Consider the following 22329-nt stretch of genomic DNA (forward strand, 5'->3'; position numbering starts at 1 on the left):
TCAAGATCCAGAGCCGAGAGGAGCTTCCTCGCTGCCTTCAACTGCCTCCAGACCCTCGGCGCTCCCGTACGGCGGTGGACCTGCTCAAGCTCCCGAACTTGAGCCGTCAACTCATCCCTCTTCAGTTGTCGCTCCTTATTCTCGGCTGCAGAGATAGAGATGAATTCCCCCCGTAGGACGGCCTTCAATGCCGCCCACTGTGTCGCCTGCGAGGTGTCAGTGTTGCTATTGTGAGTGAGATAGTCCTGTATGACCTCCCCGATGCGTTGCACCACCGATTTTTTGTGTAGAAGTGTGTCCCGGAGGCGCCACACCCCCCGAGAGGGGGAGGCCGCCGGCCACTGGAAAACGCCGATAACTGGAGAGTGGTCAGACAGGGTCAGGACCCCGATGTCCGCCGCCGTGGCAGCGGCACGCATCGGTCCACTCACCAGGAGGTAGTCCAGCCGTGAGTAAGTGCGGTGTGCGTGCGAGAAGAAAGAGTAGTCCCTATCCGTGGGGTGCAGGGAGCGCCAGAGATCATGCAAGTCCATGTCCGCAATTCGGGCCTTCCCAGCCTGGGACAGTTCCCCCGTCTGCGGGAAGCGCTGCGCCGATCTGTCCATCCCAGAGTCAAAGACAATGTTGAGGTCTCCGCCCAAGATAACGTGTCGGTCCGGGGAAGCAGTGACATCCACCAGCGCGGAGTCTAGGAAGCGCTCCTGGTGCTCGTTTGGGCTATAAACGGAGCCAACCGTAAATGCTATGCCTCCCAGGCTCATGCGATACGCAAGGAGCCTCCCCTTCTGTTCAGCACACTTATGCAACACCTCCCCCCGAAAGGAGCTCGCTAGGAGAATGGCTACCCCTGCCGTCTTGTTCGCTGCCGAGGAAAAGAACTGGGTGGGGAACTTAGCAGAGCGCATCCTGTGGCAGTCTCGGGGCAATAAGTGTGTCTCCTGCAAAAGGCAAATGTCCGCCTGCGTCCCCTCCAGCAACGACAGGATCGCCCTGCGCTTCACCGGGTTATTCAGACCCTGAACATTAAGGGTCACTACCTTTAGGCCCGGCATTCCTCGCAGGGATCGGGAGCGCCATGCAATGGGTAGGGAATCAGCGGGTGGGGCGCGTGGGGCCGCAGCGCGGGACAAGCCAAGACAAAGCGGGCAAAGACAACATCGGACGGGACCTTCCCAACCCCAAAACAACCCCCTCCCCCACCCAAAACACAACCTTGGCAACTAGCCATCCCCAAACTCAAACACCCCATAGTCTCAGTCAAGCCCCAAAACGGGCAAGTCCGTAGAAAATAGCAAAGTGGACGTCCAGCCACTCACCTCCGCCCGCTCCCCCCCAACCCCCCCGCCTCGTGCCAAGCATGTTAAGAAGCTAAAGACATCTCCCCCCGGAGTGTATGTTAGGCCGTCAAGGCCACGCTAGAGGAGCCGATCGAGTCCCCGGCCGCCGCCCTCAGGGCGTCTGCCATGTCCGCCCTAATGGTAGGGGAGTCCGGGCGCCCTGCACTGGTCGCTGAGCGCCGCCTCGATGACCTCCGCCGATTCCGTCCCTCCGAGGACCTCCACGACGGCGTAGCTCCCTCTTCCTCCGCTGCCGTGAGCCCCAGGACACCACAAATGTCTTGCAAGGAGCGTAGCTGATGCAATACCCCGTTCCACCGAAAAATCAAGCGGAAGGGGTGACCCCAAGAGTACGGCGTCTCATGCTCGCGCAAAAAGTCAGTGGCAATCCTAAAGGACCTGCGTTTCTGGAGAGTGATGGCAGAGAGGTCCTGGTACAGCGCCACCGGCCGATCCCGAAAGGTCAGGGGCTGTTTCCTGCGGGCTTCAGCCATGATACGCTCCTTTAGTGGAAAGTCGGGCAGGAAGGCCAGAATGTCCGGTGGGGGTGCCGATGGCTGGCGCTGGCGGCCAACCCTATGCGCCCTGTCGATGCTGATGGGAAAGTCCGCGGCCTCCCCCAGGATTTCTCGGAACAGGGCCCGCAGATAGCCCCCCAGATCGGACCCCTCATCCGCAGTCGGCACGCCACGCACTCGGATGTTGTTCCTCCGAGATCTGTTCTCGAGGTCCTCAGAGTGGGCCTGGAGCTCCACACACTGTTCCCGGAGGCGAAGAACGTCCTGCTGGAGGTGGACTATCTCCTCCGCTCGCTGTTGGCCCTCCGTCTCCACCGCCTCCACACGCTCACCTAGGCCCTCCACCTCTCTGCGCACTTCTCGGACCTCGCTGGCCACCTCCCGCTTCAGTGTCTGGAAGTCCTCCCTGAGGGAGCTAAACAGTTCCTCCATGAAGGCCCTCGTGACGGGTGGCTCCCCTCCAGTCACATCCGCCGGAGCCCGGGAGGGCCCCGGCGAGGGCTGTGTCCTGTCCCGCAAGTGCTGGGCCCTGCCAAGCATGTCCGGCAGAGTACGGTCCCCTTTCTTCGGGCCTCCTTTCCCAGCCATCGTCAGCTCCGCAGTCGGGCCCCGATCCAGGCGCCCCAGAGATGCTCAGCCGCCGGCAAGCACTCGGGCCGGGGGATCCCCCACAAGTGAGGTCGCTGCGTCACAGGTGACAAAATGGCGGCCGAGCCCGGTCACCGTCAGCCGCAAGAGCTAGCGTGAGACAACCAAGGGGGCCGCAGCGAGGGGGTCCCAACAGCTCATCCCTCCGGTAGTCAAGACAGCAATATCGGGAGGTCGTGTGCAGCCAGCATCCAGGGCTCAGCGGAGGTCGCCACCACTGCTCCTTCGGGGACAAAATGGCGGCCGGGCGGAGCAAGCCACACCGACTAGGCCCGGCGACACCCCCGGGGCCTCCGAGGTGCCCCGCCGTGAAATAAGTTCCACCACCGGCCCCCGTTAGTCACGCACAGGGGGCCAGATGATCCGGCCCCAACAAGGAGTCCGCCGTACCTCGGCTAGGGGTCAGGGCCTCCGCAGTGCCAGGTGTCGCCGTCACCAGTCCGAGTGCCGGGGCACCCGTCCCAAGCCCTCCACACCGTCGGGCCCCTTCCCGCCAGGCTCCTTCAGTCACCGTCGAGCGGCGGGCCAGATCCCCTCCAGACCGCAGCTTTCAGCACCAGGCCCAACCGAGGCGCCCGGACAGCTCTCCAATACGCTCCGCCCCTCGGGCTCACCGCCGTCGTCCCCTGATCTCAGACGAACTTTTGGGGGGGTTCCCCCGGGGCGATCCGGACCAAAACAGCACCGATGTGTGCCCTTGATGTTCCGCCACGCTCCTCTCCCGCGCTGAGCCTCAGCGGGGGGAGAAAAGCATAACAAAAAGGCTTTAGCTTGGCCGGGCCGGAGGAGCTACGGGAGGAAGCGTCCGCTCACCCCGCCATCTTGGCCACGCCCCCGAAAGGTCTTTTTTGAGTAAAATGGCGATGCCCCTCGCGTAATTAGAATATACTGAGGAGTGAGAGGGGCCCCACCAGCGGGCCCATAAGAATGCGGTGTTAGATGTGGAGAGGTACATCTCTTGCAAAAAGCATATGTCCACACAGTATTGGGTGAGATATGCGTGCATAAGTCGGGATTTGCGATGGCCATTAATGCCCTTTATATTCCATGTTAGGACCGTCACATCAGTCATTCATGAGGTCTAAGAAACGTTCACCGTCCTGAGCTATCGTGTTGTCGTTCAGGGGAGGAGAACTCGTAGCTTGGCATGTAGTAGTTTTGTCACTTAGCATAAAAGGTAACAGATTCAAACTAGCAAATAAACAGAAGGGTGGCAATTCCGAGAGTACCAGTCCCGGCACCCAGTACCCCAAACTACCTGCCCGTGCCCATCCCCTCCCACGCCAATCCCTCCAATCAGGTTGAGACAGAGTACCCTGCCTACCCAAAATCCCCCAACTTGGAGAATGGTAAAAGTACATGGGACTCATTCCATTGGAGCACGTGGCCTCTGCTGCACTATTCCCGGCCATAGGGTAGGGTGGCCAAGCAGGGTGGTGCGTCGGAGGCACTGCTAGAAAAGTTAGTGAGCCATCTCAGAAGGTCTAGGGGAGATAATGGATGTGGATGCACCAAGGAGCCAGAGTCTGTGATTGCAACTGCGGGCTGCAGGGTGGTCCAGCCAAACAAGCAGCACAATGTGAAGTGCACTAATCTTTGTCGCTAGTGGAGCCACTGGCAGCAGGCACAGGAGATCTGTGCGCACAAGTTTATTGCAACTGTTTGACATAGGCCATGGCTGCTTTGGGATCTATGAAATGGCGTAGTTTGTCGTCACAGTCAAGGCGCAATTTTGCAGGATACATGAGAGCATATTTGATTATTTTTTTCACAACAAATTTGATTTGTTTTTAAAGGTATTAAATGGGCAGGGCCCGACAAGTACATTACATAAATGCAAAAGAAATAGAGGTCCATTAGGATAATGGGCGGATCGCCACCGCCCGTATGGCGGTGGCGATCCGCCCGCCAAAAACCTCCGCCCGCTGCATATTTCCCCCCGCCACATTACCATGGCGGTGGGGACCCCGGCGGACGGGAAGACCGTCCGCCGGTAGGCAATCTGCCCGATTGCCTACCGGGCGGAAAAGCAGTTTATATGGTGGCGGTGTCTGGTAGACACTGCCATCCATATTACTATGCAGGCAGGGTGTTGCCGCCACGGAAAGGCAGGCGTTTTTTGTCATTGGGGGCACGTAGCAGGCCCCCAGGGATTCTGGGGGGTGTGGAGTGCACATGGTACCCCCCTGCCTTACAATGAACAACGTGGCAGGCACGGCGCGGTGCCTGTCATGTTGTGCATTTAAACGCACTACCTGCCTTTGTGGCATTGCGGCGGGCGGTGCTCTCCGCAATGTTGCAGATGCGCCATGCGCCCGCCAGTGTGGCTGGGCGCATACTAATCGGGAGTGCGGGACCGCCGCACCCTCAGCGGGCGGTGCCGTTTCCCGAGGGTATGGCGGGCGGACATACTAATGGGGCCCATAGTGTACCTGATTTTATCATTCCTTAACAACTTGGCCTGTAGAACACCAGGCCTGATAATTAACAAACTACACCGAACCCTGCTGATTATTCGTAATTGTATATTTTTAAAGACGTGTCAGTTAGCTATTAATTTTGTCTGTCTATGGTGTGTCAGTAAGACTCATGTATTGCCTGATGGGATTATGAAGGGTCTGAATGTGGCAAGGGGGGTAGGTAAATGCCTCAATATGTCGCCAGTGGGACCAAATTTTCCTGTACTTCTGTGGGCATCCCCGTGCTTGAAAGACTACGATTTAGGCATCCATGGCCTTCTTCCATCCCCCTAAACTCGTCAGGGTGGTCTTTTTCCATTTCTGGGCTGCTATGTCTCTTTTAGCTAAAGTTAAGCCCAAAAACAGGAGGTGCTGCTTATAACGGTTTCCTCCAATCTCCTCTGTCCTATGGAGGAGCAGCAGTCTGGGGTCAAATAGAATGGTCCAGGCCAGCACCTGGCCCAGGCAGGATGTCACCTTTTTCCAAAATGGCTGTAACACTACACAACTCCACACCGTGTGGAGTAAAGAGTCCTCTTCTTTTGTACATCGTAGGCATTGGGGGGACTGGATAGCTCCCATCCTCCATAGCCGGGATCGAGTGTAATATACCCGGTGAAGGTACTTGAATTGTATAAGGCGGTATCGCGAGGAAACCACCACATGTCAGTGGCTGGCTAGGGCTTCCTTCCAGTCGTCGTCCGTCAAGGTCGACATAATGACTCCCCACACCACTCTGGTCTTATGCAATGTGCTGTGTGTGTGAGTGATTAATGTCTGGTAAATTTGTTTGATCTTAAGCGCCCCAATGTCCTCCGCGTATTTATATTTAATTGTTGAAGCTGACGCTTGACTGGTAGAAAGTCTCGTCTGGCCGCCTGTACCTCCAGGGTGAAGTCAGGGTAAAAAGAGAGGGTGTTACCCTGATGCCTAACCTCACCCATCTCTCTGTCTCGTCGCAGAATTGCATAACGATCCCGGTAATTTAATATGCGAGCAATTACTGGCCGCAGGGACTGAGGGGGTGGCCGCGGGCCCAGAGATCGATGCGCCCGTTCGACTATAAAGACATTTGATAGGACTGTGCTGTTGTGATAGTGATTCTACATAGTCCTCCATTTTGGTTATAGTGGTAGATTCAGGGACTCCAGTGATCCGAAGCAGCATTCAAGATCTTCATTTTTGGCCCGGATAAGCTCAAGGGTTTTGTCAATTTTGATCCGGCGTTGGCAGTTTTCAGCACTGGCATCGTCTGCGTCCGATACTCTAGTTTCCAGTTGGGAGATCCAGCTGTCATGGGAATCCGCACGGAGTTTAACTTGGTCCAGGTGGGCCGAGGGGTGATCAATTTTGGAGTCTATAGTCTTTAAGCTGGATTTGACCTCGAAGAGCAGGGAACGGATAGCCTCACTCTGAACTCCTGCTGTGTAGCCTGTTCCTCTGCACGAGCGGGAGGGTCGCCACCTCGGCCAGTACGGCAGCCCTCAAATGTTATCTTGGGGCTATTTAGCGTCAGATTTCCCCATTGCCACCACAGCTGGACGTAGGGAGTAGGAATGGCTACTGCCAACCGCAGCCGGTGTGAAGCTGTGGGACCAGGGTACCCCCGCCGGGGCCAATCACGCACTACAGATAGCGCCCCCCGGAGTGAGCTCGAGGCACAAGCCGTCCACAGGCAGGGGCCCAGGTCCGAGGTTCCAGGCAGAGGAAATCCAGGCACAGTCTGGCAGGTGTTGCGGTCAACAGCTCCCTCCAAAGGCTGCCTAGCTCCATCCACACTCAGCGTGATGTGGGGTGCCCAATGTGGCACCAAGCGGCACGGCCCACTGTCTCCAGCGCGGCCAGTAGCCCTCAAGTAGGCCCAGAACATGTACTTCAGCCCGCGCTGGCACAGCAGGGATGGGCTGCCTCACAGGGAATCCCCAGGCCCCAGGGAATCAAAGGCCCAGCAAGTCCCAGCATGCTGCACTCCCAAACCAGGCCACTCTCTGCCGTCGGGTCACAGGAGGGGGCCGACTGCGTGGCCTCCAGCGCTCAGCACGCGTCCAGGGAACCTGCCAGGATGCGTCACGGCCCCCCAGCTACAGATGTCAGGGCGCCACGGCAGCGCCCGGTGGAAGCAGCAGGCATTCGGTGATAGGAGGAAGTGAGACCGGAGTTCAGCGGGGCTCAGCACACACCCCCCGGCCCGCCTCCTTACTTGAGAATTGAGGTCCAGCGACATAGGCTGCAGCTGACGCAGGCCACAGGGAGCACCTCGACCACCCAGACAGGAGGCACACAAGCTGCCCCAGGTGCCACAGCAGCACTCACTGGCTGGCACCCCCGAGGCAGCAGGGTAGCCCCCGGGCAGCAGTGAAGACCGCAGGCCCAGCAGGCTGGATCACGGACACCTGCACTCAGCAAGCTCCGTCTCAGGTGGGCGCAGAGCTCCCGTGCGGCTCTAGTCTTCCTCCCCGCTGGCCAAGCAACTATGGCCGCCTCGGTTTCCTCAGCAATCAGGCCGCTGCAGAGTCACTCAGCTGCCTCCCGGAACCTTCAGCAACACAGGCTCTGCTAAGGTAAGTACGGATGAGCTTGGCGCCTCCAGGATTCTGTCGGATTAAGTGCTTGGACGACAGAGCATACTCAGGGAGCAGCCATCTTGCCGCTGGTGAGACCAAACCCCACACATTTATATATGTTTAAACATCAATATTTTAAACAACTATATTAGTGAAAACAATATTTCTTCGATATTTTTTTCATTTTAATTATAAGTATAGGGAGTCCATATTTTTAAATTCAATGTTTTTGTATGTAGATGTTTTTTGACTCAATATTTTGAACCGGGCAATCGTCCTGCGCACAGGAGCCCCTGTGCATGACTTGGACCAGACCCTAAGGAGGACGACGGTGAAGGCTTCATTAGAGGGGAGCAAGGGTTTAGAGGTGGCAGTCACCAGCTGAAGCACCTCTGAAGTTAATCTTGACTGCTACTGAGGGCAACTGAAGGTCCAAGACCTCAGTCACCCTACACATCACTATAGCGAAAGAGCAACCCTCCTCCGTAGCCACAGTAGGGGGGGAGACAAAGCCAGTGTCAGGTGAGGTGTCTAACACACTGGCATCATCGGCTAGATCCTCCTACCAGGGGTCCTCTGTATCATCCAATGGGTGGCGATATTCATCAGGGTCACTATACCAATCTGTCTTCTGTACTGGGCCTTTCAAAGATGAATTGCCCAGACTCTGACTGGGAAGGCATGGCTCCTGCAACACCAGAACCGGCATCGTGCAACGCCGGTCCTGCTCCGTATTAGAGAAGAGGACGATGGTTATGGCTTTGTTGATGGGCATTGATGGCGTCGGCACCGGAGCAGGCACTGAAGAAGGTCTCAGTCGCAGTGGCTGCACCGCTCTGGATCCAGCACCGGATCCAAGGATCCCGAGTGGCACCAAAGGCGTACCTGCTGGCGGGAATCCTGTCGGGGTCCCTCCCAAACATATGGGCCCAAAAGCGCTCGGAGCGCCAGGAACCATTAAAATGAGGTGCATGGCCTCATAGAACTCTCTTAGTTGGATGAGGGTCGCTCCAGTTACGGGAATAACCAACCCTGGCTAAGGCTCTGCAGAGGTACAGGGCCTGGAATGCCGATGCTCCCTTGTCCCACCCAAGGATTTGTACGGACACGGAGAATTCAAAGGCCTTTTTGACTTCTTAGATTTCTTTTTCTTGTATGACTTACCCAACAACGACTTCAACCACGATGACGATTGCCAGGTGCGGCTCCAATAGCGGTTTCGGCAACCTCCACACAACCGGTTTCTTGATCGTCACAGGGTTGTCCGACGTTGGGCGGTGAGGAGCTTGAAGGAGGCCTCACTCAACGTCTTTGGGTGAGTGGCAGGCAATCCTCGTGGCCCTTGAGTCATGGTCTTTCTCAAGAGAGACCAAGGTGGGGGGTCTGTCACAGACATTTGTCTGTGACAGGCATCTCATGGTTTCAAACCAGCCGGTTTCTTGGGGATATCCTCTCACACCAGGAGAAAGATTTTCCTCAAAAAGTGTTTGACATAAAATTGAAAAAAGTCAGTTAAAAAGTGACTGAGATGTAGCTCTTGCTTGGAACTGTGCTATCTGGTGCAAAAAGGAAAGAACCAACGTCAGCATGCCAAGGTGGCACCCACAGAGGTACCATATACTTCACTTTCAGCTCGGCGGTGTCTGTGCCGAAGGACGTCACCTACTGGCATGCATGGATACTGCTTGAAAATCTCCAGGTCCGGTCTGATGCTTGGGAATAATTCTAAGATAAGAATTCTGCAGCTAGAAGTCTGTATCAGATTATCACTATAGAGCTTCCTGCACTGCCATCTGATCACCTGTTACACTTGATTGAGGTCTCACACATTACCTTGTAAGCATCCTGAAGCCTTGATTTCTTCTTCCCACAGTTCCCCTGCAATTCAGTCCACAGTTCTCCAATGTCACGAAGTCTGGCATTGACAACATCCGGTGCATAATGCCCATCTCCAAGCATCTGCTCACCCTCCTGCAGACACAAGCATTGAGAAAGTGAGTTCATGTCAGCAATAGTGCTTATGAAGTGTTTGTTCAAAATATTTAGTTGCTAAGTATGAGTCTGTCACTGCCAAGGATCACAGTGCCCTTCACACAGTTCCTCAGTGCTGTTAGTATCAGTGACAGTGCTTGTACAGTCCATAAATAAATCACCTCCAGTGAATAGGCTCTTAGTATAGTGTTTTTGCCCCATACAAACTACGAATATCTAGGAGTACTTGATGATGCTAATGCCAAAAAATGCCCTGAGAGCCCAAAAGTAAATTACAGTGTCTCAATGTCTAGGACACGAGTGATTATATTGCGCCTGTCCCCTATGACTACCATAACTGATATTGACTGCTAATGACTATTAGAGGCAGTGGCCTAAACTGCAATAAATAACATACATCATAGTTTACAGTGGCTCCAATTCATTAGCCATGAGAGCAAGGGCCTCAGTATCCCTCAGTGATGGTATCAAAGTATCTGTCTTACTAGGGTCCTCAGTTTGCATTGGTTCAAGCTTCCCAAGGACAAGAGTGTCAGGGTCTTAGTGCCATAATTTGCTCCAGTGGCCTTCACTGCCAGAATACCCAATGTAATTCCATGTCTGAAGTTGTCAATGCTAGGTTCCCCATGTCCATCCCTGCATCACTGCTCTGCCCATCTGTGCCAGGATCTAATTGTTTTGGTAGCCAAAGATAGGATGTGAGAAAAGGAGAGGGGGGAATCAAATATATATATCTCTGCAGCCTATAGAAAAGGTAAGAAATGGCAGATTACATTTACTTTTCTTTTAAAACCACATACATCGATACGGTTCATGATTATAACGAAAAACTTGACCATAAGAAGCCTTAGGCAAACCATTATTTAAAAGCAAAAGGAAAGGGAACATGAGATATTGTTAACCAACAAGCCGCCATTAATAGAGCAAATATAAACCTGACACTGTGCCTTTAAGAACCTCGCAGTACCCCCTTTATCCCATCATGCCCCACAGGTGACAGTTGGGTCAGATAATTTTTATGGAAAACTAAGGAATCCTGCATACAGAACATTTTGAGAGCTGCAATAGCTTCCGTACGGGGAAGTGGGTCGGGTTGCTTATCACTTTGATGAGGATTTCCCTGGAAATAGGAAATAGAAACTAGAACTAGGATTACAGGTAAGCAATGCATCCTTCTCTTCCAGGTGATCCTCATCAATAGTCATAAGTATTGAATAGAATAGCAAGCCCATCCACACATAACAGACTTGAGAACAAAAGCAGCTCAAAGACTTAACCAAAATGATTCCTCAATGAAGCCTGTCCTCCTTGAGTGTCTGCTTTAGCATCTGAATCCAGGCAGTAATGCCTAGTTAAGGTATTAGCAGACTTCCAGGTAGCAGCTTTACAAAGTTCATAAATCGGAACATTTCTTAACAGAATTGCGGTAGCGGCTTTTCCCCAAGTAGAGTGTTCTCTAGGTCCAGCAGGTAAGGACATTTTAGCTAGCTTGTACGAGAACAGAATATAGGAAACAATCCATCTTGAAATAGACTTAAAAGATGCTAAACCTGTTCTCGCTGGACCATAATCAACAAACAGGTGGTCCGATTTCCTGAAACTCTTGATCTTGTCCAAGTAGAATTTTAACACTCTCTTAATATCCAGAGAATGTAGTGAAATTTCAGCTGGACTTGAGGGGTTAGCAAAGAAAGTAGGTAGAGAAATATTCTGACTGATGTGAAACTCTGAGACTATCTTCAGAAGAAAACTTGGATGAGTTCTTATCACCACTCTATCGGAATGAAACACGATATACAGTACACAGAGGTTGAATTTCACTCACCCTATGGCGGAAGTGATGGCCACCAGAAAAGCCACTTTCCAGGTAAGATGTTGTGAATAGGCTTTATGCATTGGCTCAAATGGAGGACCGATCAGTTTGGAAAGGACAACACTACGTTCCAATGGAGGAGAGAGGATCCTAACTGAAGGGAACACCTTTCTAAGCCCTTTGTAAAAATCCTTCACCACCAGAATTCTGAAAATTTATGTTAGTGAGGGATATAGATTTTCTATATGCCATAATGGCTTCAAGGTGTACTCGAAAAAAGAACTGCAGCCCTGATTTAGCTAAATGTAGCAAATCTTGGATGACTACATTTTCTTGACATGATTATTCTGTGAACACCACAACTAAATCCTTTTCCATTTAAATGCATATGACTTCTCGTGGAAGGTCTCTTAGCCTCCCTTAGAATGTCCATACACTCCTTGGAAAGTCCTAAATGTCCATATTGGAGGAATTCAGGATCCATACTGTAAAGTTCAGCGATGAGAGGTTGGAATGCAGTATCTGTCCCCCAAACTTGAACAGCAGATCCTGTTGGCACAGCAGTCTCTTGTATGGCCTCTCTGACAGGTGTAGAAGGTCTGTGAACCACCAGTGGCAAGGACATTCTGGGCCTATTAGCATCATTCTGGTTTGAGACCGGTATAAGAAAACAAGTTACTCACCTGTAACTACAGTTATCCAGTATTGGTATCTTTCATAGATTTACATGCCTGAATCATTCCCCGTCGCCGAGATGGGAGTCCCACGGTAAATTACAAAAGTAGTGCCATAAGTAAATAATAGTAGTAGGCTAAAAGAAAAGCCGAAGGCCTAAATCTTAGTAGCCTATCTACATCATTATAATAAAAAGAACCAAAAGTCAGCTCCAACCAATCAGCTACCAGCACCCTCTAGAACACACTCAGCAGAGGCAGTTATCCTCAGATTTTCTTAGCACAAGTGGGAAGTAGTTATCCCAAGTAATAGAGAACTGACTCGTCGGGCAGGAGGGTGGGTGCATGTGAATCTATGAAAGATACCAATACTGAATAACTGTAGTTACAAGTAAGTAACTTGTTTTCTTATCCAGTATTGGGGTATCTTTCATAGATTCACATGCCTGAATCAGAGTAGCAAGCAGTATACCAAATGTACTGTTGTTTGCGGATGGTGCGAGAAAAGTGTTCATAAACTCCCAAACTGTATCCACAATGGTTGAGATTTTTTTTTTTTTTTAAATAACCAAGCTTTTAAGAAATCAAAGCTATGTTAAAATACATTAACAAAATTAGAATACATAAACATTGATATATGAATATATATGTGTGTATACATATATATATATATATATATATATATATGTCATCCCAAGTTGTCCAAAGAACGAAGACGCACTCCAGAGCAGTATTTCACTTGAAATCTTTAATGAGGGGAACCAGCATTTGCATTCCAGATTTATTTCTCTGTGCCTGACCGGTTTCAGAGCCCCCAGCTCCTTTTTCAAAGGCACACTGAAAATCACGCAGAGACTGTCTGCATGCTAATTATTATATTGCCCTCCGGTGGGCCTCACAGCTGAGTGTTTACACAGAGCATGCTGGATTTCGTAGTTTCTTTGCAGTTACATTTTCCCCTTCAGTGGGTTTCTACATGATTGCAGTGGTATCAGGCAAAGAAAAATATATCTGGAATGCAAATGCTGGTTTTCCTCATTAAAGATTTCAAGTGAAATACTGCTCTGGAGTGCGTCTTCGTTCTTTGGACAACTTTGGATGACATAAATCATGGCAGTCCAAGCCGTGGAGGACTGCACCACCACTGAAGTGAGTAAAGGGGCCACAGAGGTTTGAACTGGTGCAAGCCCACGAGTGGTCAGAGCAGTTTGTAAATTAAACCATGCAAGTGTTTTCCGGAGGCCCACTGGAGGGCTGTAAATATGAACTTTTAATTTCACTGCAATCATGTAGAAACCCACTGAAGGGGAAAATGTAACTGCAAAGAAACTACGAAATCCAGCATGCTTTGTGGATAGAGTAGCAAGCCCATCCCTGAACCCTGCGGATGAATAACTGCATATCAAACATACTCTGAATCATTTGTTATCCAAATGAATTCCTCAAGGATGCTTGCCCAAACTGAGCATCCGCCTGAGTATCAGAATCTAAGCAGTAATGGCAGGCAAAAGTGTGGTCCGTGCGCCATGCAGCTGCTTTGCATATCTCTTGAATAGGCAAATGTTTAAGCATAGCTGTAGTACCCCTCGTAGAGTGAGACCTTGGCTTGCCAGGGTACTGCCTGTGAGCTAGCTGATAAGATAATGTGATGCAAGATCCTATCCATCGAGCGATGGACCTTTAAGAAGAGCGAAACCCAGTGTGTATTAGACCATGGTTAACCAAGAGACTATCCGACTTTCTTATATCCTTCGTTCTATCCAGATAGAATTTTAACACCCTTTTTAGATCAAGTGAATGTAACGTCCTCAGGAGGCGTGGTAGGATTTGGAAAAAATGTGGGTAGGGTGATCGCCTGTTTAATATGAAAATCCGAGATCACCTTAGGTATGAAACTCGGGAGGGTTCTCAGAACCACTGGGTTAGCATGGAAATCAAGATAAGGCCTGAATCTCGCATTCCCTGCGAGCAGAGATTATTGCCACTAGAAAAGTGGCCTTCCAAGAGAGGTGCTGTATAGAAGCTTTGTGAATGGGTTCAAAATGGGGCGGCATTAATTTAGAGAGGACCACATTAAGTTCCGAGGCCGGGGAAGGTAACCAAATTGGTGGGTAGACCTTTCTTAGCCCTTCCAGGAAGTCTTTAACAACTGGCATTTGAAAGAAAGAAGCCTTAGTGGGAGACTTTCTATAAGCTGTAATTGCTGCCAGATCAACTCTATTAGAAGAAAACTCTAAACCTGCTTTAGCTAAGTACAAAAGATATTATAAAATAACCTGTTCTTGGCCCAGGATAGGGTTATGACCATTAGCTGTACACCACAGATAAAAACGCTTCCATTTGAAATCATATGACTTTCTCGTCTAAGGTCTTCTTGCTTCCTATAAGATCTGCATACAGTCCTGTGAGAGTCCTAACTGGCCATATTGGAGGAACTCAGGAGCCATGCTGTCAATCTCATTGACGGAAGGTTGGGATGAAAAACAAGTTAACAGATCCAGATGGCATGGCAATCTCCTCTGTGGCGTCCCAGAAAGGTGTAGCAGGTCCGTGTACCACCACTGGCGAGGCCACTCTGTTGCAATCAGAATACTCTCTGTCCTGGATCTGTAGAGCTTGTTGATCACCAGTGGTATGAGAGGGACTAGTGGAAAAGCATAGAGTAATTTCTCTGACCAGTCGATCAACAATGCATTCCCTCTGGAGCCTGGTTGAGGGTACCTGGATGCGAAGGCACAGCATTTTGCGCTTGCCGCGTCTGCAAATAAGTCGATGTCTGGAGAACCCCAACTCTGAAAAATGACTTGTGTTATCTCGTCTTTTAGCACCCAGTAGTGCACTTCGACGAAGGTTCGGCTTTGGTCGTCCACTTGTGCATTGAGGGCGCCTGGAAAGTGAACTGCAGATATGTACATGTTCCTCGCCAGTCGCCATTTCCAAATCGCTTAAGCCTCCCGAGACAGGGGTCTGGATCTGGTCCATCCCTGTTTGTTCAGGTAGTAAATCGTTGTGGTATTGTTGGTCTGAACTAACAGGGAACGTGACTCTATGGAGGGAACGATTGCTTTGAGAGCCAGATGTACCGCTCTGAGTTCTAACATGTTAATGTGTTAAGTTTTCTCTTTTTCTGACCACATCTCATGGACTTGAAGAGATCCCATGTGACCTCCCCAACCCTGAAGGGACGCATCTGTGACAAGAATTTGTTTGGAGATTTCTTGGTGGAAGGAAACTCCTTTCAGAAGATGAGACTGTTGCATCCACCATCTTATTGAGATTTGGACTGCGTGAGGAAGAGTTATGGTGTTCTCCCTGCAGATGGAAACTTGAGACCATTGGTTCTCTAGAGCTTGCTGTAAGGGTCTCATCAGTAACCTGGCATTTGGAACAAAGAATATGCATGACACCATCGAGCTCAGCAGAGAGGACACCTGCCTGGCCGTGGGGTGAGGTGTTCGTAGGAGAGTGCGACCTTTGTGGAGTATTGATAATAGTCTCTCCTCTGAAGGAAACGCTCTTGCCTTCGCAGCGTCTAGAGTAGCGCCCAAGTAGTGTATCCTCTGAGTTGGATTGAAGACAGATTTCTTGAAGTTGACGAATATGCCCAACTGGTTTTAGAGTTGAATGCAGTATCTCAGATGTTCCTGCAGGAGACTGGGAGAGGCACTCTTGAGTAACCAATTGTCTAGGTAAGGATAGATAAAGATCTTTTGCTTTCGCAGTAAGGCTACTACCACCGCCATGCATTTCGAAAAAGTGCGAGGAGACGACTTGAGTCCGTAAGGAAGGACTTTGCACTGGAAATGGTCTGAGTGTATTCTGAATAGTAGAAACTTCCTGTGCTTTTGAGAAATTGGGATGTAAAAATAAGCATCCTGAAGGAACCCATCCAGTTCCCTTGATGAATGTGTGGAATGATTTGGTGTAATGCCAACATCCTGAATCTCTCTTTGAGGACAAATTTGTTTAAGAGTCTGAGATCGAGTATAGGCCTGAACTCCTTGTCTGGACCTTTCTTTGGAGTAGATTCCCTGCCGATGTTGTTGCCAGGGAACCTTTTCTGTGCATGTTTTTGTAACAGGATGGAGACCTCCTCTCGCAGCAGATTTAGGTGATGCACTGGGGTTTTCCGAGGAGGCACAGACGGTGGAGGAGATTTGAATCTGATTGAATACTCATTTCGCACAATAATGAGTACCCAGTTGCCCTGCGTTACTTTGATCCACTCATCCAAGTGAAAACGTATACTTCTCCCAACCGGAGTGGTTAACAGACTGGGGGAAGCAAGCACTTACTGCTAAGGCTGTTGCTTTGCCGCAGGGGTTGTTTGTGTAGAGCCCCCTTTTTATCGACTGGGTCGTCAATGGTGGTAATGCGATCTTGCATTGTGTTGCTGCGATGACCAATTAGGGGTTTGAACCCTCTGCTGGTAGTAGCGGTGATCAAAAGGTCGGTAACGACGTTGGAAATCCTTCCTTTTCTACAAACCAACAGCCTTCAAGGTGTCCAGTTCTGATTTCATTCTTGACATCTCATCATCCTCATGAGAGCCAAAGAGGGAGGTACCATTGAAGGGAAGGTTACGAATTCTGTGTTGGGCTTCTGGTTTCAAGCCCGTGAGTCTTAGGCAGGAGGATCACCTAGCACAGATATTGTGGGAATAACCATGAGCAGCAAGGTCTGAGGCATCTGCTGCTGCGGTTATGACCTGATTTACCACAAGCCCTCTTTCATGCAGGATCTCCTGAAAACCCTGCCGATCTTCTTTCGGTAACTTCTCCGTAAACCTTGGGAGAGAGTCCCATAGCGAACGGTCATATCGACCCAGCAGTGCAGAAGCGCTGGCCACATTCATGTAAGAGGCAGAGGTGTTGCACATTCTCTTAACAATAGAGTCCATGGCTTTGCTGTCTTTGTCAGGGAGAACAACAGATGAGGAGGCACACGTGTGCACTTTCCTGGCTGCTGACATGATGACAGAGTCCGGTGGAGGATCAGACCACAGAAAAAGCGGGTCCTGTTCTGGGGCTCTGTATTTCTTCACTATCCGTGATGGTGCAGCTCCCACTGAAGCTGGTGTTAGAAAGGTATGGAGAGCCAGTTCTAGTAACCCAGGCACCAAATGGAGCAAAGGTCTAGTGGAGGACCTGTGATGAAGTGTCTAAAAAAAAAACAGATGTCGAAGGGACAGAGGCAGGCATCTCGATGTTGAGCTTTGTAGCCCATCTACACAGTACCTTGTTAAAGGTGATGATATCATCCCTGGCGATACTCTAATTGGAGTAGATGACAGAGTTGGAGAATAGTCAGCCGCAGATGATCCGGAGTCAGAGGACCATGAAGGAGACCTGCATCTTTGCTCTCTAGGAGAACGGTGCTGAGATCTTGACTTAGAGCGACTATGCAGAGATCTTGATATATGTCTCCTTGAAGCTCTGGACCTTTGAGGTGTGGCATGTCATACTTTCCTATCTGGAGAATGAGAAGGTGAATATATTTGAGAATATTCTCAACCAGGGGTAATTTTATGCATCTTCCAGTCCTGTATGCTCTTCAACCATCTCGGGGAGAGGTTAGTCGGAGGTGTATTGTTGTCTGGAGCCGGGGAGCCTTCCGGCGAGATCTGAATGATCCATAGTTCCGGGGAGGATGAAGCACTCCTCAACGTCATACCTTTAGATGTCAGATCCTGGTGACCGATCTGTTCTCTGTCTCCTAGCAGGCGAAGACCTGTGAGTGGATGTAGGTCTTGGTGTCGACCTCCTCGACGTCGACCTCCTCGCCGGTGACCTGCTTGACATCGGAGATAACCTTCTTTATAACATCGACGGAGACCTTCTCGCCTGAGCCGTTCTCGGCGGCGACCTTCTCAACGTCAACCTTCTCGATGATGATGTTCGCCCTGCAGTTGACGATGAAGCAGTCAGTCGAATGTGAACCTGGCCTACTGACGCCAATCTTCGGGGTTGGATTTGGCATCGATGTCTGAGGTGCCCTTGACGTCAGTGAAGTTCTCGACGTCATGCCCGAGACCCTTGATGGCGACCGCACCTGTCGCGATGAGTCTTTGACGTTGAGCATCTGCCCCCTGCCATCATAGGAGAGCCAGACTTGGGGTTGTCGGTTGGAGGTGTCGAGGTCAACCGATGGCAAGCTGACACATGTCTAGATTTAGACTTTGCCGTACCTGAAATCATCCGCTTCGACGGGGATTGGGTCTACGACGCCGACTGCAGCACACAAGACTTAGACACTGAAGGAGAGAAGAGGAGTATTTTTGACGTCACTTTCCCTCGATGGTGAATTCGACCGTTGTCTTCCTTTTTGCCCCCTTTTTCTTGTGCTCTGACCTTATTTGAGAGGTGGGCTCTTTAGAGGGATGTCCTTCCAGGCCACTTACAGACTCTTTTCCTCTCTCCTGCATGGCATGCAGATTGATCTTCTCCCTTTCACAAAGGGTTCTTCTGTAAAACTGCTGGCAGTAGTAGCACTTGTCAGGTCTGTGTGAAGGTGGTAGGCACACAATACAGACCGAGTGCGGATCCGACCTAGCCATTTTGAAGCGCACTTATTAAATAAGGGTGGCATTCTAGCAGGAAAAATAGCAGGAAAGTCACAAAAATGACGGAAATAATACTATAAGTACTAAAAACGTCGAGTGAAGACAAGAAATTTCACATGAAAAGACCAATTAGTGACAACAAACCACTAACTGACAAGCTCAATGCTCCTGAATCCTCACAGAAGGAACCGAAAAAAAGAACTGACCTAACTGTCACCTGTGGGGCATGATGGAGCCTGGAGGTCCTGGAGGTCTAAAAGGCACGGCACCAGTTTTCTTGAGTGTTCTATATGCAGCCTTCTGGGCTAATCTGCCTGCTATCACCTTGCCCTTTTCTTTGAAAATAAAGGCTGTGTTCAAACGAGTTGAGAGTATATTTCTCTATGTCATGCAAATGTTATTTTGTATGATATATTTCAAATGAAAAATACAATGCAATATTGGAATATTTGAGCCTAAATTTGGATTGTGGTCTGCATATTTATATACACGTGTGTGTGTGTGTATATATATAATTCACTGAAAAAAACATAGGTTTCACACACGTTATAGTTAGGAATTAGCATTTAAAAAACCTTGCAAATTCACTGAAAAAACCATAGGTTTCACACAAGTTATAGTTAGCTGTACATTTCACTCGTAAAAAACCAATGAAATTCCACGTTATAGTTAGTGCAGGCAACTATAACTCACGCGACCGCAATCCTCTGCTGATGCTAATACTGTATTTAGACACTTATTTGCCCATGTCTTCTTCCATTAAATTTTAGCTATACATATATTACAAATATTTTTTTTTCATAAAGACACATATGTCATCAGCAGAGGATTGCGGTCGCGTGAGTTATAGTTGCCTGCACTAACTATAACGTGGAATTTCATTGGTTTTTTACGAGTGAAATGTACAGCTAACTATAACTTGTGTGAAACCTATGGTTTTTTCAGTGAATTTGCAAGGTTTTTTAAATGCTAATTCCTAACTATAACGTGTGTGAAACCTATGGTTTTTTCAGTGAATTTGTACGGTTTTTTAAATGCTAAGTTACTTTACGCCGTTCGTGCCGTGCGCGCCCCCTTCGCGCAGTTCGTTCCGTGCGCGCACAGTGCGCTTCGCGCACCGTGCGCGCACAGTGAGCACGACGTGCGCTTCGCGCACCGCGCGCCCACTTAGCGCAGTTAGTGCCGTGCACGCACGGTGGGCACGCGGTGCGCTACGCGCACCGCGTGCCCACATTACGCTGGATGGGCCATGTACGCACGATGCCCTTCGCGCACCGTCCGCACACGGAGGACATATTATGCGCTTCGTTGTGAAAGGTTTTGTATTAAATGTTCACATGTGTTACATGTCATGCACAAAAGGTGCCCTGTGGGCACCTTTTGCACACGGGGGCGGTATAATATGGATTTTTTTTTTTTTTTTTTTTTTAACCGTACGTACGTAACCGTAAGCGTATTCGGCGTTTTTTCAAAAAAATAAAAAATTTATTTTTTGGCCTTGGATGGCCTTCTGGCACACCATAACCAAGGCTAGGTGGTTAGGAGCTTTCTAGCCTGCCCCCTTTTAATGATATCCAACTTTGTTTTTCATCCCCCCCTCAGAGTGCGAGAGAGAAAATGGCGGCCGACACTTCCTGGTTTCGACCGATTCAAATGTTTACTAAGATCTAACAGCCAATCAGAATCGCGCTCGCGCACGGCACCGTACGCGTACGGTAAGCTTACGGTGCGCGCTCGGAGCGCGCTTACAGATATATATATTGATTTAAATGCTATTTTCTAAGGAACCACTGAACAGATTTACACCAGACCTACAAAAGGCACTTCCTTGACCTGAGGACTACCTCTCTGCCAAATTACAAGTAATTCTGTTCAGCCGTTCGGGCTGTAGCTGTGTCTAAAGGTCCTATGGAAAAATGCATGGGGAAAATGCGTTTTGGGACCCCCCTTTTTTCTCAGCCCCCGCTTGACGAATCCCCCGAGACTTTCAGGGTAAGAGCGGAGCGTAGCGCCCCATTAGTTTTGAAAATTTCGCGAGGATTCGTCGACCGGCACCAAAGTTATTCCAAATAGAATGTTGCGGATTTCCTATGGAAACAGGGTCCTAACTATAACTACCTACTGGCGACCACCAGTAGGTAATATATATATATATATATATATATATACACACACACACACGTGTATATAAATATGCAGCCCACAACCCAAATCTATATATATATACATATATCTTTTGTTAATGCTCCAGGGTGTAGGAAGGTGGATATCTGACTATGGTTACCCCCAACTTTTTGCCTAGTGTCTAGTCAATCTTTTTTTCTGATATGGGGCAATATTTGATAAAAGGCTAGAACCTAGAACTTTTCTTTAAAAACAATGTGCTGAAAAGACCAAGTCTAAAATTGGGCGGTATTGTATGGGTTGACTCTTTTTCTTTATTAGGAAATATCTATAGTATATCCCAATATGGTCTTAATGACACGGAACCCTCTGAATTGTTTTTTTGGGCTAATAGAAGTTGGGTCTCCTTCTTTAGGTTGTTGATCTGAGGTTTTTTCATGTTGGTTTTGGAGGAACACAACAAGGTGGTAATGTTCCGAAATTCATTTAGTATCCCTTCTGTATGATTTTTAGGACTCATTTGTCAGTTTTTATTCATTTCCGCCATTCAGATGTTTCATTACTGCTCCCCCTACAGGAATGGGTAACTGGAGTGGAAGTACTGAGACATCATTGTTTATTTCCTGAGGAATTTCTCCTTCTTAAATTCAAAGTCTTTGGAGGTGATGTTTTGCTCTTCTGATATCTTCTTTGAACTTGTTGTTTTTGATGATGCTTCTGTTGCTGTGGATACCATTATTGAACAAGTTACTTACCTTCGGTAACGATGTATCTGTAAGAAACATTAGCTAGTTAGATTCCTCACCTTAGAATATCCCCAGGCGTCAGACTGGATCCGGAAGATTTTTGTAGCAATACCCCTTGCGCGTCGCTAGGCGTTGTCTGCGGCTCCGCGTCCGTCGTGGCGTTGTGCGCCGGAATGACGTCGTGGAGTACTTAGACGCCGCCCTCGCGCGCTGACGTCAGTTCTTGTACATAGCTTTCCGCGCCAGGAACGCAGAGCCATGCAAGAGACCGACACTGGTGCCAAAAAATCTAGGGCCCTGAAAAGGATAGCCTTAACCCTAGATGTCAGTTCCCAGAACGGGGAGGATGGGTGGGTCTGTGAGGAATCTAACTAACTAATGTTTCTTACAGATACATCGTTACCGAAGGTAAGTAACCTGTTCATCTGAAAGAAACACGTTAGTTAGATTCCTCACCTTAGAATAGATACCCAAGCAATACCAACCCCGGTGGTGGGTCTGCGAACCAAGATCACATCAGAAAGTCCTGGAGGACAGAACGGCCAAAGAAGCCATCCCTCCGGACTTGGCTGTCTAGGCAATAATCCCTGGCAAACGTGTGCAGCGAAGCCCACGTTGCCGCCTGACAGATGTCCAGCAAAGGGACTCCCTGTCCCAAAGCAGTAGTAGCCGCTGTGGCCCGAGTAGAATGGGCTCGCAGCCCAACAGGCGGGTCCTTTTTTGCCAAGGAATAACAGATTTTTATACACAAAACGACCCACCGGGAGACGGTCCGTTTGTGCACAGCTTTTCCCTTCTTTGCACCCACGTAGCCAACGAAAAGCTGGTCGTCCACTCGGAACTGTTTTGTGCGGTCCAAATAAAAGGAGAGCGCACGTTTTGGGTCCAGACG

General features: G+C 49.5%; 1 protein-coding gene across 1 annotated transcript in view; it reads right to left on the reverse strand.

Moving 5' to 3' along the window:
- The window catches only part of SPTBN5 (spectrin beta, non-erythrocytic 5), a 1776766-nt gene that overhangs the window by 362296 nt on the left and 1392141 nt on the right, over positions 1–22329 (reverse strand). Inside the window, exon 52 of the mRNA XM_085627084.1 lies at positions 9360–9497. Within this exon, the coding sequence (XP_085483210.1) occupies positions 9360–9497 (138 nt within the window). The remainder of the gene's footprint in view (positions 1–9359; positions 9498–22329) is intronic.

This window comes from Triturus cristatus, chromosome 9 (assembly GCF_964204655.1).
Source record: "Triturus cristatus chromosome 9, aTriCri1.1, whole genome shotgun sequence".
NCBI lineage: Eukaryota > Metazoa > Chordata > Amphibia > Caudata > Salamandridae > Triturus > Triturus cristatus.